This window comes from Dipteris shenzhenensis, chromosome 13 (genome assembly GCF_047967505.1).
Source record: "Dipteris shenzhenensis isolate YYH24624 ecotype China chromosome 13, Dip_SZ_1.0, whole genome shotgun sequence".
NCBI lineage: Eukaryota > Viridiplantae > Streptophyta > Polypodiopsida > Gleicheniales > Dipteridaceae > Dipteris > Dipteris shenzhenensis.
In genome coordinates this window covers 20,987,901-21,004,848 of record NC_141608.1, presented here as the reverse complement: position 1 = coordinate 21,004,848, position 16,948 = coordinate 20,987,901, and the positions used below count along the sequence as shown (strand labels likewise).

The 16,948-nt window shown below is 42.1% G+C and overlaps 1 protein-coding gene across 1 annotated transcript in view; it reads left to right on the top strand.

Annotated features, from left to right (window-relative positions):
* Positions 1–16,336, top strand: part of LOC147895153 (uridine 5'-monophosphate synthase / UMP synthase (PYRE-F) (UMPS)) — a 28,852-nt gene extending 12,516 nt beyond the window's left edge. Inside the window, exons 2-6 of the mRNA XM_087383655.1 lie at positions 5,994–6,077; positions 6,240–6,322; positions 6,411–6,498; positions 6,637–6,891; positions 15,654–16,336. Of these exons, the coding sequence (XP_087239781.1) occupies positions 5,994–6,077; positions 6,240–6,322; positions 6,411–6,498; positions 6,637–6,891; positions 15,654–15,785 (642 nt within the window). The 3' untranslated portion in view covers positions 15,786–16,336. The remainder of the gene's footprint in view (positions 1–5,993; positions 6,078–6,239; positions 6,323–6,410; positions 6,499–6,636; positions 6,892–15,653) is intronic.
* Positions 16,337–16,948: the final 612 nt, after the last annotated feature.

Sequence of the window (16,948 nt, the reverse complement as noted above, 5' to 3'; positions counted from 1 at the left end):
TCCATGGCTATAGGCTGAACATGCATAAGAAATTGAGACTTAGCTGCATTCACTTGCATCGAATAATCAGGCTGAGGAGAAAAGAGATGCTGGAAATGACTAGAGCATTGCGATTCCAAATCTGATTTGGAGGTGGTCCAGGTGCCATCATCCTGCCTGATCCTACAAATATCCTTCTTTTGCCTATTCGCATGTAGGCTTTTAAAGGCGGCCTTGGAGGAGCAGCCCTTATCCAAAAGGGGTTTCATGCGAGCTCGGATTTGCCACTTCTTTAATTTGCTAAGATCATTTTGATGGATGATATGAACCGCATAAGCGCAAGAATCCTGTTCAGAGGAGGTGAGCTGCCTATAAGAGCTGATTACATTCATTTGTTGCTTGTGAGATTGAGCCCATTTCAGCTTAAGCCTGAGGTTTTCCATGTGACTCCGTCCATAATCTTGAATAATAGCTTGCAAGCGATGGGCAAGATTGATCCAAGCAAAATCCATGTCCTCCTGAGCATGTAAGAGGAGGGGGCGGACAGCCACTTTCACCATGTTCTGAAATTGTTGATGAAGCAAATAAGCACTATTAACATGGAGTAGGCGACGACCAAAAAAGGCATAACATCTGTCAAACGTGCTATAGATAATGTCAAGCATACTGGAAAGTGATCAGATAGCAAGAGGGAATGATCAACCCATAATGCCCATGTGAAACTAGCATATTGCTGAGCATGCAACAAATACCATCTGTCAAGTCGAGCCTAGTAATGAGTAAAAGCATTGTGACGGTATGTATAACCCATATCTCTATCCCTTGTTGAGAGCCATAAATCTTCTGCATGCAAGAAAGAAAGCGTATCCTCCCAATGTCGAAGCTCAGTGGGGATCATGTGAGAACGATGAGTGGTGTTGTCTTGCATGGCAGGCGAGTTATTAAAGTCTCCACACAAAAAAGCATTAGACAGCCATGGATATTGCTTGGGGGAGGCCCACATTTGAGCTCTTGTCGCAGAAGTTTGAGAGGCATAAACCGATGCTATTGCATCTGATTACCATCCATCGACCCTGGGGGTCATTGTGAGCAACCGTGGGCCGCATATCATGTTTCACCAGCATGCATACCCCGGAAAAGTGCATTGTACCAGCATAAAAGATGTCATAACCAGCAAAGTGGCCTTGCTGGCCAGCCAAGAAGTGTTGGTTGTGTTCCTGTAAGGAAATTACATCGGGGTGCATTCTATGTACATAGTGCCAAAAAAGTCTCCACTTATTGACATTGCAAAGACCTTGAACATTGTATGTAATGCAAGTAATTGAAGCAGACATAGAAGATATGTACAGTCGAACCAAGAAACATAGTAAAGGTATAAGCTATCAGGCCTCAGCCATGACATCGACGTCCACCTGGCCTCTTGGATCAGTAGCTCTATCATCCTCATCATTGTCACATACAGGAATGCCCTTCTTGAGCACATCAACCCACAGTGGAGAAGTCAAGCTATCAGCATGGGTAGAGGCCTGACCAGGGGTGGAAGCAGAGGCATCCTAATGCCGAGATTGTAACGGTCGTGGCTTAAGCGCAAATACCTTTTTGGGTTGCTGGCAGGCACCTTGGGGAGAGGCTTTAGATTCTGAAATTTTGCCCTTTCCCTTACCCTTTTGCTTGGCTGAAACGTGGACCACACTTTCTTTGGGAAGAATAGATTTAGATGTCACATCACCCAACTTGCTAGGTGTAGCCTTAGGCCCTGGACCATAAGTTGGAGGGGTAGTATTTTCTGGAGCAACAGCTGTAGGTGGGAGCTGATGCAGTATTGCAGGACACTGTGAAGCTAGATGGCCAAATTTATGACAAGTAAAACAAGCACCTGCAAATACTCCCCATTTCAAGTCAAAATATTTTTCGCCCAAGGGAACATCTTCCACCTCTACCGCAATGGAAGGAGGGGTTGGGTGATCTGTATCCCAAAGAACACAAAACCGATTTCGATTACCGGAAGGACGGGGTGGGCATACAACTTGCCCCAAAGTGGCTACTAGACTTGGTAGCTCAGCCCTCATATAATCCGGAAAATCCACTACCTCAACCCATACTGGGCAGTGATGTCGAATGAGATCGTGATAATCCTTATTTGGTGACCATGGCATGACATGAATCATTTGTCTGCCATAGAATAGAGGAGACATCTCCAATATCTGCTGACAATATGAGGCATCCAAAAAGTGCACTTCATAAAAACGTTGAGAAGCAAAATATACTCCTTCAACAAAGCAACCTCCCAACAAAGCCTGAACCCACTGAGCCACATCATTTGCAGAAGGTAACTTCCCAGGGAAGAAAATGATAACTGCTTGCTGAGAGAACTTCCGGAGAGGAGTAACCAATGAGGGCAGCTTCAGCTTATACTTAAGGGCCGGGGGAGGTTTGGCCCACTCCTTGTGGTGGAATTCATCCTTGAGCATGTTGAAAACATAGTGAGCATCTTTAGAGGCTGAGGTAGAGAATTAGACTTGCTGTCTTTTGGGGTCCCGGGACAAGTCCTTCCGAGAATAGCTTTCAATATGGTTCTCCATGGAGGTGAGCAGGGCAGAATTGATGAAGCGAAAGAGGGCAGCAGGGATTATGCACAGTTATGGACGGGTGATACACAGCAACGGGAAGGAAAGCAGATGGCAAGAAGGGGCGGACGGCAGCAGCTAAAGCAGGCGAGCTAGAGCGGGGCGACGTAACTGAGGGGAGCTTTTGAAGGTCGCAGGGGCAGAGCAGGCAGGCTTGGTGGGCGCAGGCAGATGCGCAGAAGGTAGATGCACACGGGCAGATGCGCGCAGGGAAATAGTAGGCGGACGCGCATCCAGCAACAGGAGCTTCGTCTATCTCCGCGGGCAGCAGCAGTGGCTCCGTTGACTCTCCACACACTCTCTATCTCCGCGGGCTACAGCTGCAGCTTTGTCGACTCTCTCACACACACCAAAAAGACACACACACACACACACACACACACACACACACACACACACACAAAATACACCTTGGAAAACTTCTCTTTTGAGGATTTGAATCTAAATAAGCTCTATTATATACAACTTAAAACTTCGTTTGGTTGCTTCCTAAAACTAAAAGCTTTCTTTCAAAGCAAAGAACTCTATCTAAATAAGGAACTCTTGATTTCTTTTTTTACTTCTCCCTCTTTTGACAAGGTGCTTGAATGCAATTTTAAATGTCCTAAAGTAATGAATTCTCTCCCTCATTATGTGAGAAGAATTTGGAAGCATCTAGTGGTAGCTTGGAAGCATGTAAAAACTTTAGGACAAAAGGCTTTCAACTATGGAGAGATAGGTAAAAGGCTTTCAGAGCATTCAAAATCTTCGATCCTAAGAGAATCTTGCTGTTGTAAAAGTGAGATATTCCAAAGTTTATTGATGTTGATTTAGGACATGTAGTTACAACTGATACTTCTTAAGAGACCTTTTCATGAAAGGCACAAAATTTCGATTGTACCCTTTTAAAGAGTCTTGCCTTTTTAAAGCTATTGATAAGGGAATCTCAAATTTTGCCTTGCAAATAGAAGAAAGTTTAGGAGTTCAAAATATCTTATCAGAATGGAAAGTGAAGATTTTGCATAAAGTTGCTTTGAAACTAGAAGAAGTCCCTTTTGTTAATTGCTGAGAGCAAAGTAACCATCCTTCTAAGGAAGATGAAACTCTTCTTCGAAAATTCCATAGGAAATTTGCCATTTCTTATATGGACAAATGTTCCAATAACTTTGTTTTTATTTGCAAAAAGTTTTACTTAGAATGTCTTTGAGAGAATTGAACTCGTTTGCCAAAACTTACGTTCCTGCCTTAGTTTCTCAAAAGGATTTGGTCTCAAAACACGAGAGTTTTTGCAAGTCTTCTGGGTTTGTTTGCGATTTAAGTATCCCTTTTCTCTGTGCTATCACAAAACTCCAAAAAAGCCAAGATTTATTGCAGCTGCTTGTGAGACTACTTTGACGGATGTCTCTAAATGGCTAAGCTACTGCTTAAAAGCCATGTTGCCTAGTGTCCATGAACTTTGGAGGGACTTATTAAAGGAGGCAGATGTCCCCTCGTATTGAAGCTGGCTTTTAAATGACTTTGTAGGAGTGATTCCTGTTGTAAAATTTTTAAATTCCTCTCGAAGCATTCAGGAAAAAGAGTCTCCTATTCTACTTCAAACCTATGATTTTACTACGCTTACATAAAGATCGAGCTGGAAGATCTCAAGTTTAGAATGAAAAAGCTAGTGGCTGAAGTTTTCAAGCTGAGATTTGACAAAGAGAGATGCAAAGTGCTAAAAGTTGAGAAAACAGCTTTATGTTTTTGTGGCTAAATAATAAAGATCATGACATTGATTCTAGAAAGAAAAGATACACAAAGGAGTAAGACTTAGCCAAGTTAGGCGTTTAATAGATGATTTGTTTGTACGAGATGTCCTTGACTTTCAAGACTTCATGTATAAAGACGCTTGTGCTTTTGGAGAAGGAATCTATCCTCGTGACTCTTGTGAACTGAACTGCACTTCAAGAGGGGATTCTTGTGTTTTCTTAGATCTTAGACTTTCTCAATCTTCCGTAGGATTAGAGGTTGATATATATGATAAACGTGAACAACCTGAATATAGTGGTTTACAAATTATAAAAATGCCTCACATTTACTCAAACATTTCTGATTTGGCAAAATATGGAGTCATTTCTTCCAAATTACATAGATTTTCCCGCCTTTGGAGTCTTTCATCACTCAATGTTAATTTGATCACTTTACTAATTACACAAGAATATAATTCAAGAAAATAATGAAAAAGGTACGCGCAATCTTAGATATGAAGTGTTTTATCTATGGTGTATCGACCTTAGGCATGTTTAGAATGATTGAACATAAGCTGAAAACAAAAAGTGGGGAGCTGAATAGCCTGTTTTTCTTTTGGTTTTAAAAGAGAGTTTGATTGAGTATGCATGTGCTTTCTAAGTTAGGAATGCAGTTTTGCATTTTTGTAGGAAGTGGTACATAAGTGTAAGGGGTCCATTTAGTTTTTTATGTTTTAAATAAGAGAGAGAGAGAGAGAGAGAGAGAGAGAGAGAGAGAGAGAGAGAGAGATTTTATTCCTGTTTTTTGGAAGATTTTGTTTCTTGGTTTTCTTGTTTACTTTTGCTTAGTCACCTTCTTCCTTTCTTCTTTATTTCTTGTTTTCTTTCTCTTTTGTTTATTTGACATATTTTAGTAAGCACTGGGTTAGCCCAAGAGACTCCGTGGGTCTTTAGAAACTCAGTATAGCTGCTTATGCTTGGGCACTGATGACGACATAAGTGTTGCTTTGCTTGCTAAGTATGTCTTCCTTTTGTTTTTCAAAAAGTTTTTGTTACCCCTTTTTTCTTCTCTTTCATTTTCTCTTTTATTTCCATTGTAGATTTTTGGAATTTAAAACAACAAAAAATCTAAATTTGTATGATTGGATATATTCTAGTCTTACAAAGGTGTATATATGTGTGTGTGTGTGTGTGTATGCTGATCATCTAAGACCAGGTGAAGGGTGATCTGGTAAACTGAATAAGCCCTACGGTTGAGATAATTCCACTTAGTGTGGAATCCACCTCATGCATGAGCTTCAACACCCGGTCACTTACGGTGACTAGTTGAGCAGTAAAAGTGCCAACTGTGGTGTAGGATGTCTTAGACAAAAGCTGCACCTAGCAATCACATCTATCATGCATACTTGTATGCCTATTGCTTGTTCTTTCAAAAGAGACGTCGAATGTGCTGATTTTTAGGATATGATATGACTAGAGGTCTGAATGATGTCCATCTTTGTCCTGTCTTTACTTAGCATTCGTTCTGATCTTGTGAGCAATTAATTTCTAAGAGAGAGGAAACAGAGCACAAGCTTTGAATCCTCCATTTTGTAGTTGTGAAAAAAACAAGATTTTGTATTGCGGGTACTTAGGGGTTTGTAAATCTTGCTTACAGTAAGCCATGCTTGTAAATCTGCAGGTTGGTCCTGAGATATGTCTTTTGAAGACCCATGTGGACATTTATCCTGATTTCACGGCAGATTTTGGTGCAAAGCTCAGATTGGTACACACGGCTCTTTTGTATCACAGTTTAGGTCACGGTTTCAAGAAATTTGATGTCTCTCAACACTGTATTGGAGTTGATTTGCTGGCATAGTGGTGCCACCTGTGAGAATAAAAGTTATCACTATATTCTAATAGAAAATTAGACTGTTGTATCTTTCAGATTGCAGAAAAACATGACTTTTTGATATTTGAAGACCGCAAATTTGCAGATATTGGAAACACGGTAACCATGCAATATGAAGGGTATGTCTTTGAAGAACTTGTGCTGTGTTTTCTGGGGTTTTACGCAGCTTCGATTGTGTGGTGTCTGAGACAATGTTAATTTGTGCAGGGGGATTTTTAAAATTGTTGAGTGGGCAGACATTGTAAATGCTCATGTAATTCCAGGGCCTGGAATTGTAGATGGATTGAAATTGAAAGTAGGTGCATTTATTTACATGATCTAATTTTCTGAAAAGTGATTCCTGCTATTATTAGACGGTATGCTTTGCTCTTCTATTGAAGACACAGGAATGGCTGTGGCTGCATAGATAATTGACAAAGGTCTTTGCTGATAGGGTTTGCCACACAATCGTGGGTTAATACTTTTGGCAGAAATGAGCTCAAGTGGAACATTGGCAAAGGGTGACTACACAGCTGCAGCCGCACAGATTGCTTCAGATCATCTTGATTTTGTGATTGGCTTCATATCTATCAATCCCGCAGCGTGGCCGATGGGGCCTGGGAACCCAGCCTTGATACACATGACTCCTGGGGTGCAGATAGGTGGAGGAGGAGACTCTTTGGGGCAGCAATACAATGCTCCTGATTATGTAAGTTTATCTTTATGTTCCCTATAAAATTTTATATTTCGAATTCTATATATAGCAACTTAAAACTCTCAGCTCACAATCAAATTCTGGAGAATTTATCCATAGAATCCCGAGCTGGGACCCTTTTTACAAAGAGCTGCTTTACGGTAAATATCACGATTTACCCTAGGATAGCTGCTTCTTGTAGTCGTAAGAGCTCACCAGCATTCCACATTTGCAGCATCCTGCTGCACATTGCTGCAATTTTCTGTTTCTTGTGTGCTTGTAACATGCTTGTATCGGTACAAAACATTGGAAATGCACAGTATAGTTTAGTTAAAAGGAATTTACCAACCAAGAACACAATTTCTATTTTCTCAAAAGTCAGTGGAAGTGTTTTGTAAGGCCATAAAGTATTGCCAGAGTTTGCTAACTAGATTATTTAGTTTGCTCCTTTTTTTCGTGTTTTTGGGTAGAGGAAACATGCGTCAGCAAGTCAATGAGTGCTCACTATTGTTGGAAAAATGACTGACCTTCAGCCTTGAAGGCAGTCGTGGCGGTGACATGTTGAAAGCTTGATAGCTTACCCCAATATCTAGAAGGGGCAAATGGATACTTGCCATAAAGTGGCAAGGTTTAGGGCCTACCCAATATCTAGAAGGGACAATGGGTATGGTCAAGGAAGGTCCTTCTCCCTTGGCCTGGGGGGTGGGGAGAAGGGGGGGGGGGGGATTGAGATCCAAGAAGAGTGGCTAGGCAGCAGGGTTTGGGGCCTGCATGGGTGGCCAAGCAGCATCCTAAGATGGCTACAGGTGGCATTTTTCATGGCATGCATGATTTCGTAAAATGTTATTCAAGCCCGTGGCTTCTGGAATGGCATCTGCATTCTGCTAAGGAGGCAAGGAGGAAGGTCTCGCTCAAGGATCTGAGTAGCAGAGTGGCTGCATGATAGCAGTACTTGTGATGTGACTTGCACTAGCAAAACTTCAAACATACAGGCAGCAATATGGACAGCCAAAATGCCATGTAATACTTGTGTCGTGTCTCTAGAATCACATAGATGATAGGCTACACGTGTGCTGCTCTGAAATTTTTTCGCTTCTCTGGCTCTGTTGTGTGTGCACATCACTAGGTCAAGAAGACAATGGGCACAAGGCCCCTTTTAACGTGAGGGTGTGGTCTGTCCCCCGGCCCCTATATTAGGTGGACTCGTTTGTGCATGACCAACCCTAAGGGGGGGGGGGGGGAGTTAGTACTCACTATAGGGCTTACGGCTTTTGTCCTAAACAGCCCCCTTTTAATTCATTCTTGCAACTTCAATTCAGTATTGCTCCACGTTTGCGCTCCACTCCATCTCCATTTCTCACATCTGTTTCCCAATCCTTGCCCAAGGATCAAGGACGCTAGAATCTTCAATTTTGTTGCGAAGAACAACCCATTTTTGACAGCCGGCAACATTTTTTTCATCAGGGCAGCTACTCTAGATCAGTTCGTCTCTTTTGGGAGTGTTTTTGGAGTTGGTCGACTGGTTGTGAGGCATTTTTGCTGTTCTAGGTTTTCTGCAACCTTTTTTGATCAGGCTGCCTCTATTTCTAAAGATTTCAAAGGGTTTTCTCTAGTTTTTGAGGCTTTTTGCAGATGTTCTGGAGTTGAAAGGTGTGCAATTGCTGCTCTCCATCCTTTGCTACAGTTTCGAGCTTTTTGGGAGGTGTTTTCACCGTTTGCAGCTGAATCTTTTGAAACCTAGATAGCAGCTTATGCTTGGGTACCTATGAGAACATAAGCATAGCTTGTTTATTAAGCTATTTTTATCTTTGATTTTTCTCCTTTATTCACAATTTTGTTTAAAGTCGCTTACAAACTCTCTTCTTTCCTTTGTTCTTTCTCTTGTTTTAAAAAAGGCTAATTTGTAAGATTGGATAATTCTAGTCTCATGATATATGTTTATGGAGGTGTTTTCATAGTTTGCAGACTGTTTTGACCCATTTTTCCAGTTTTGGGCCTGTTACAGAAACCTTTCTGCAGATTTCAGGATTTGTGCAAGTATCTGGAGTAGTATATACAGTTGCGCCTGTGCTGGTGCTTCATTTGGAAGCATTTCAGCCGACTTTTTACTGTTTTTGAGAGCTGTTTTGCATTTTGAAGCTGTACAGGTCAACTCTGACCAATTGTAGGCTATGGGGTTTTTGTTACAGGCAAAGATGCCTGTTCCGGCAGTCATTGATCTTGGTACACCTAAGCAAGGAGGTACTTGTTCCGTCCATAACAGGACTAACAAGGGCTAGCCTTAACCAAAGCCAAGGTCATTCTAACCTAGGATCTTGGATAGGTAGAGCGTGGTGTTACTTGAGGTTAGAAATAACCTAGGGTTGTGGCTAGAGCTAGCATGGATGAGGTTTAGATACCATAGATTTAGCTAGCCTTTCAAAGGCTTGGCTAAATAGAGCTAGCCTATGAATGGCAAGGCCAATCTAGGCATGGCTGAGCTAAACATAGCAAAGCGTGGCTCCGAAGTAACTACAACTACTTTGGGCATGCATGCTGAAGTTAAGGGTCATTGCTAAAGATAGTCAGGGCCTAGTCCATAGATGGACTAGAGGCTCAGTATCAGGGATCTTGAGGAGTGCTCTCCTTGGGACATAGACTTGTTGGCTTGTGAGCTGAACCTAGAGGAAAGGCACGTGGTATGGCTCTTCATGGTGGTCTAGACCTCAGGCTCAAAGGTGGCTCGATGTATGGGAGGTGAGCTGCTAGCTCCAACCCTTACGGGTTGTTTGTGGTGCGTTCCGCGGTTCTTGTGAGGCGAGCTTTCACATAAAATCACAATTTGAAATTGGAAAAGAAAGTTTCTTTTTTCCAAATAGAGTTCTTTACAATGGAAATGCTTCTGGTAAGAAGAAAGATGTACTGTGAAACCAGCCTTCAGATAAACTAAAGGGCAGTGAATAAATATTCACCAGCAAGAACCATTATTTCAGCCACTTAGAAATTCACTTCAGTAACACAGAACCCACAATGGGGAGCTAGATTGCTCCTGCTCTGAAACCAGACACCCGCTTGGCCCCAAACCTTGGCTCCCCTTTCTTTATTTCTTTATTTCTTTATTTCTTTATTTTCAGTAGGCCAAGTTACAGCAAGGCTAGATGCCTTTGCACCTGTCCAAACACAATCTCAACACTAGCAGGCACAAGCAACCTGCTAGTCAGCCAATTCCTGGCTCAAAAAGGCATCCAAATCCAGTGCAGGGTCCATGCCAACGGTTGCAAAAATACCATCAACAGCTACAAGGCAGAATCACGCTCTTCCTAGATGTCCAAGCATCAATCCCTTAGACACATAAAGTTTGGACACAGTCCGGAGCTGTTACTAGCAGCTCATCTCAGCCACACAGCTCTCGTAGGCTGTCACTAGTGCCAAAGCTTTGCTGCCCTCTTGGGGATACTCTAGCTCATAGAGAAAAGAAGGCGACTCTCCATGGAAATTTTTTGATAGAGAATTCTGGAAGCGATTCCCTACTATCCAGAGCTAGCACGCAACACCAGACCTAGCAACTGGCCTTGGATGAAAACGAATCAATCTAGAGGTTCTTTGACAGGCATGTGAGTCAATCTGGCTACTCTTGGTTGAAGACGAATACACCTGGCAGCTCCCCAATTGATAGCGATTCAGTTCTTGAGGCTCTTGGTAGTAGGCGATATCTTCTGGAGGCTCCTTGGCTGCAGACAAATCTTCTGGAGGCTCCCTGGCTGCAGACGAATCAGTTTTCGAGCTTCTGGTAGTAGGCAATTTTTTATGGAGGCTCCTTGGCTGTAGTTGAATTCTTCTAGAGGCTCCCTGGGTGCATGCCAATTCGTTTTGGAGCTTCAAGCAGCCCCGTCAATGCAAGGTGATTTGTTAGAACAGCCTTGGGGCACTCTTCTAGCGTGTGACTTGCCACTCTCTCTCTTCTTGTGGTCCAGAAAACTGCCTCAAAGAAAAATTCAACTTTTCTACTTGCTCCCTAAGCTAGCTTGTCAAAATGTGGCCCATGGGTCTATATTTAGCGGTGGCATTTTTATCCCTCTTTCGCCCTTTAGCTCCTTGCCTAGGCCCATGGAACTAATACATTGGATTAGCCAGTTTTACAATTCTAATCAATGAGAGGCAAAGGTATTTAAATTTCACAGGTCTAGAAAATCCATGTCCCCGTGACATACCACCCCGCGACCTTGTGCTCTATCTCTTGTATCTCCATCACAATCACAATCACAATCACAATCACAATCACAATCACAATCATCATCATCACAGCGATTTCATTCTCAATCACAGTTGGAAGTAGAAAACAATTCTCAATCTCGGACTCAAAATTTTCTTGTGGAACCTCGGTCTCAATCTTGATTTGAGTCTTTCTCAATTCACCATGAAATTTGCGTGCGCTTCTTTGAAAATATGTGTGTGGAGAGTGATTGTTCTTCTCCGAAAGTCCATCTTTTTGAAGTGCGAACTTTTCCCAAAACAGCCCCACTTTCCAAAAATAAAGCTATCACTGCCTTGATTTAGCAAACTCTTTTGCGAAATTTAGAAATAATAAAAAGGACAACTTCTGACCGTCTTTCGATTTCGTACAACTTTGGTCTAATCTCTTTTTGCCAAAATTTACCATCTTAGGCCTCAAATCTACGTCTTAGAAGTTTGAACAGAAATCCAAGCAGAGAAATCAGTCCAAAGTGGTTTTCCCTGATCTTCAGAGAATCTTTTCACCATTCAAACAGTTGGACCATCTAAATTATGAAGTATCAAAACTGTAGGGTGCTGGAAAGTCTACAACTCTCACATACATGCTTTTTCCAACATGTATCATTTTCCCATACATATTTATCTTGAAATAATGGTCAATATCAATATTCAGATGAAAAAAATGCAAAAAATGTGTAAAGAACAGAATAGAGAAGCAAAACAGAGTGCAGTGAGTCCTGGAGTGTATGGAAAGTTACATTGAGTAGCTTATCATCTCAGGGGCAAGGGAAGATTTTGCATATTGGACAGCCGGTTCAAGCAGTGATTTGTTTGAAGAAATTGACCGAAGCGTAACATTGCTAGCACCTACAATTATTGCCTTGTCTGTTAAGAGGTTTATGATACCTCATATCTGTTTCTCTAGGATTTCCAAGCAAGCTTGGGACACCTTGGAGAATATGTATCAGGCGAGGAAGGAGGCCATGGTCTCTTTCTTAAAAGGACAGCTTGACAATGCCAAGATGTTGAAGGGTGACTCAATGTCAAATCATTTGACTAAGACTCAAGATCTTAGAGAACAACTGCTAAACATTGATAAAGTTATACGTGATGGTTAACTTACATCTACAACTTTGAATTCTTTGCCCGATGCTGTTTTGAATTAGCCCATAGGGGCAATATAGTTCCACTTACTTTTTAGGAGCTTGTGGGGCTGTTATTGCAGGAAGAACTGACAATGAAAAAATATGTATGTTGACGTGTATACAAGCTTTGTTGGCCAAAGGCAAAAACAAGCCTCATTTGGCAAAAGTGTGTCTTGTGCCCACAATTTTCCATACCTCGTAAAGGGATTTTGGAGGGTTTTGTTGTTATTAGTTATCAATTGATGAGACTGATTCAAATGTCCTATATGTGCCAAGGATTAAGAAGAATCTATTTTCTGTGTCCTCTTTTGGGGAAAGAGGCTTTGTTGTCATTTTTTAACCTTGTAAAGGTAGTTGGGAGGATTTTGTTGCTCTCAGTTGATGGGACTGATTTATGCCTTTTAGATTCCCTATATGTGCCAAGGATTAAGAAGAGTCTTCTTTTTGTGTCCTCTTTTGGGAAAAGAGGCTGTGTTGTCATTTTTGAAGATGATAAGTACATTGTCAAGGATAGAGAAAAGGAGTATCAGGTAGACTACAAGCAGTTTAGTATGTCTACTGCTTATGCATTGCAGAAATGAAAAATGCAGAATTATGGCATGCAAGGTAACGGCCATTCAAATTGTGGCAGTTTGCATGTGTTGCAGAGACATGGATGGTACAGGAGATGCCTTCTTAGGAGACTCCCCCTAGGCATGTCTGTGAAGGGTGCATAGTGGGAAAAATGTATTTCCTAGAGATGATTTGTTAGAGCTACAGCTCATACAGAGTCAGATGTATACAGTTACTTGGGTTGTGTTTGAAAGGTTGCTTCCACCAGCAGTTGAAGGCACTTCTGAGCAACCAGTAGATGATCAGAATATTCAGCATGCACATGCTGATGCACAATATCCTTAAGATGCTCCAGATCAGGTCCAGGATCAGTCTATCACACATGAGGATGTGCAAGAGGTCAGACAGGAGAGGGCTGCTCTAGATGGCTGTTGCAAACTGGGCAAGACAGCAGACTTCAGTAGGACAAGGGCTGGCTCAAGAGGGACATGTGGAGCAAACTTTGCTGATCCAGCTGGGTGAGTTCACTGGATGAACCAAGCCGTTTTGAGGATGCTCAAGACAGTGAGCATTGGATCAGCAGGGCCGAGCATTTAGAATTGGAATCTATCATCAAGAACAATACATGGGAATTGGTGGGTTTGCCCATAGGGAAGAAAGCTATTGGGAGAAAATGGAAGAAAGCTATTGGGAGAAAATGGGTGTACAAAATCAAAAGAAAATTTGATGGTACGATTGACAGGTACAAAGCAAGGTTGGTTCATTTGGGTGGAAAGTACATCATTTAGATATAAAAACAGCGGGAACTTGTAGGAGATGCCTGGTGAGGAACATAAAGTATGTAGTACTGAAAGGCACATTATGGGATGAAACAAGCCCCACTTAGTATGAGAAAATTCATACATTTTTTACCAATCAGGGTCTTCGGAATAGCCAGCTGAGAGTACAAAAAGGTCAAGAAGGATTTGTTGATGGTCATCCTGTATGTGGATGATATCTCCCAAGCACAAATGAAGAGAAAATTGCAGAATTCAATGATGATCTTAAAGCTTCATTTGAGATATTTGATCTGGGGCTGTTACTCTTTTGTTTAGGCAATCAGTTTATGCAAACATATGAAGGCATTGTGCTCAAACAGTCAAAATACATTCAGGGACTGTTATGAAGGTTCAATTTTCAGGACTACAAGCATATTTCAACTCCATGGAGCCAGGGTTGAGGCTGTCCATTCAGATGCAAGTGAACCTTTTGATGTTGATGTATGCAGTCAGGCTGTTGGTTGCCTTATTTATCTCTGCAGTACCCATCTGCATATTCAACATCCAAGTTGAGCAGTATATGCACAGCCCAAAGATGCAAACATTAGTTAGCTGTAAAGCGTGTTTTCAGATACTTGCAGGGTTCTCGATCTCTTGGTCTGGTCTAAACTTGGGGGGATGACTCTGACTTCAAATTGGGCTGGCCATTGTCTTGTGAAGCTGAGTACAGGGAAACCTTCACATAACAAATTGATGTGTATGGCTTATGAGATTGATGGCAGATCTTCGTGGTGGTTTGTAGCCATCTACACCTGTTATTCAAAATGCTATTGTGGTGGCACAAAATCTTGTGTTTCATGGACACACAAAACACATTGAGATCCATTATCATTATTATGTCGGAGAGAGGTTACATGTAGGAGAGATCAGTTTGATTTACTGTCCTACTTGCAGACCTTTTCACCAATGCCTTATCTAAAGAAAAGTTTGAAGCTTTTGCAAATCTTTGCGCTTCCATTTGGTGATTGAAATCATTCCTTGTATAGTAGGACATGTCACTGTAGTATTGTAATAGTTAAGGTAGTGGCCAATGTATTAAGTAGTTACGAGCATTGGGGCATGTTTTCCTTCTTAGATTTCCCCCTTAACCATAGTTAGTGGTTGAGTTTGTTTGATCTCACCCTAGGTTTACCTAGAGTTTTAGGCGCCCTTGTTCTTCATTCTTGCAACTTCAATGCAGGATTGCTCCACGTTTTTGCTCTACACTTCATCTCCATGTCTCACACACACAACGCCCAATCCATGTGGCTATCTGGCACCTCCTTGCTCTACTTCCTTGACGTGGCCTACCAACCTGTTTGTGAGCCTGGCCAACCAATGTCCTGTTTGTGTGCATGGCCGAAATGGCTGACCAGTCCCAGGGCTATACAGCCCCAAGCAGTCCTCATTTATGGCTTCTTTTCTTCAGCCTCAGCTCTGCTCACTTATGGGGCACCCATCCCTTCATGCTGGGCCGCGTATATAGCCGACATGCTCCTGGTTATTTTGCCCATGTAGCAGCCAAGGCTGCGGCTCACATGGGATTACACATTGGTGCTGAGATCTCCCCTAAAGGCAGCGCTCTCTCTTGATGCAGGTGTCCTTCCCCCCTGTCCTTGTATGGAGGCTCACAGGTGGGACACCGACCGCATCTACGCCAACACCTCATCCTTGACCAGTGACACTGTCGCACAGACAAGGTCCTCATTACTATATAGACGAGACAATTGGAAGCCTGCCCCTCAATGGTTGCAAGTGAAGAGAGGCTCTCACAACATGCTGTGGGTTTTTGGGGGCACAGAGAGCTAGGAGGGGCTTTTGAGCAGTGGGGTCTTGGAACCCTTGGATGTTCTGTTGGGGTGCTAGTCACTGCCACCTCCAGGTGGTGCGGCATCAGTCATAGGGGTGCATGAATTCTGGGTTTTTTGTGGTTTTTGAGAGTCAGGTTCTCATTCTGAAGGTGAGCACATTTGTTTAAATCTAATACATTCTTTATTTGATTTCAAATGAGTTATGGTTCCATAAATTAGTATGTTTCATCATTTGGCATTTGCTTGTGTGTTCTGTCCAGGTAATCGGTGAGAGGTCCAGCGATGTTATAATTGTAGGACGAGGTATTCTCAAAGCAAAGGATCCTTTGTTAGCAGCTCGTGATTATCGTCTGGCAGGCTGGGCAGCATATGAGCGGAGTCTCAAGTTTTAGGGATGAGTTCAGAGTTGCTGTGCACTTTTAATAATCCTCTTTGTATCTGTCACTTTTCACTCATGTGCTGTCCCTTTCGTGTTTGAGATTGTAATAGGTATAAATGCGATATGATACACTAGAACGTTATTATTTATGAGCATTGATCCTTGTGTCAATCTCCCTTGATGTGATTTAAGAAGTGATTTGACAGTCTGATGCTTCAGTGTTGGACTGTTATACACATGAGCCAGATGCTAGCAGGACATGGATGTCTTTGAGGCGGCTATTAGCTAATAGTGAGGTCTGAGAAAATGCCTGCATCTCCAAGTATACTGTCTCAAAAATTGTTGAATTCCAAGGAGATCTTCTGCAATAGTTTGCTTTGAAACTACAGATTCATGCTCTTCTAAAAAAGTGGCTCAGTTAAATTGTTTCAATAACTCCAAATAAATAACAGTTCTCCACTCACCAAAAGTTGTATAAAAGTCACAAAGAAATTGACTTCCTGTGTCCACGCTACAAAAGTTGCATCTCCAGTCAACATAAACACCCAGATTGTTTGAAAGTCTCATTTTAACCCATGTGATGCGTTTCAGCCCTGCGACATGAAATAGACCCCATTAATGCTCTAAATTAAGCTTGATTTCAACTTTCATGAGCTGCATTCAAAGCCCCTATTCCTTGTGATTATGGAGACTTCATTTGAATTTGCATTAACGTGTCCATTGTTGCCATCTAGTCCTCTCTCTCTCTCTCTCTCTCTCTCTCTCTCTCTCTCTCTCTCTCTTACGCACACACACGCACGCAGGCACACGCACACACACGTAGACACACATGCGCGCACGCGCACGTGCACGTGTGCATGCTCACGCTCACCATATTAAATTTGATTACATGGCATAGGTTTTTTTTTTTCCATTTTTTAAAAAATTAGAAAGATAGGTATTTGGCTCAGTACGGGCTCTCAACTAAGTGGTTTGTTAAATTGGGTTTGGTTCATCTCTCTCTCTCTCTCTCTCTCTCTCTCTCTCTCTCTCTCTCTCTCTCGCTTGGATAGAGTTAGATCTTTAGCTAGCCAAAGATCTCTTTTATTGCTAATTGCTTACTATGTCTTTAAGAGAATCTAGTATTGCATTAAGAAGTTGCTTTACTTATTACAATGGGGAGTTTTACACATGGAG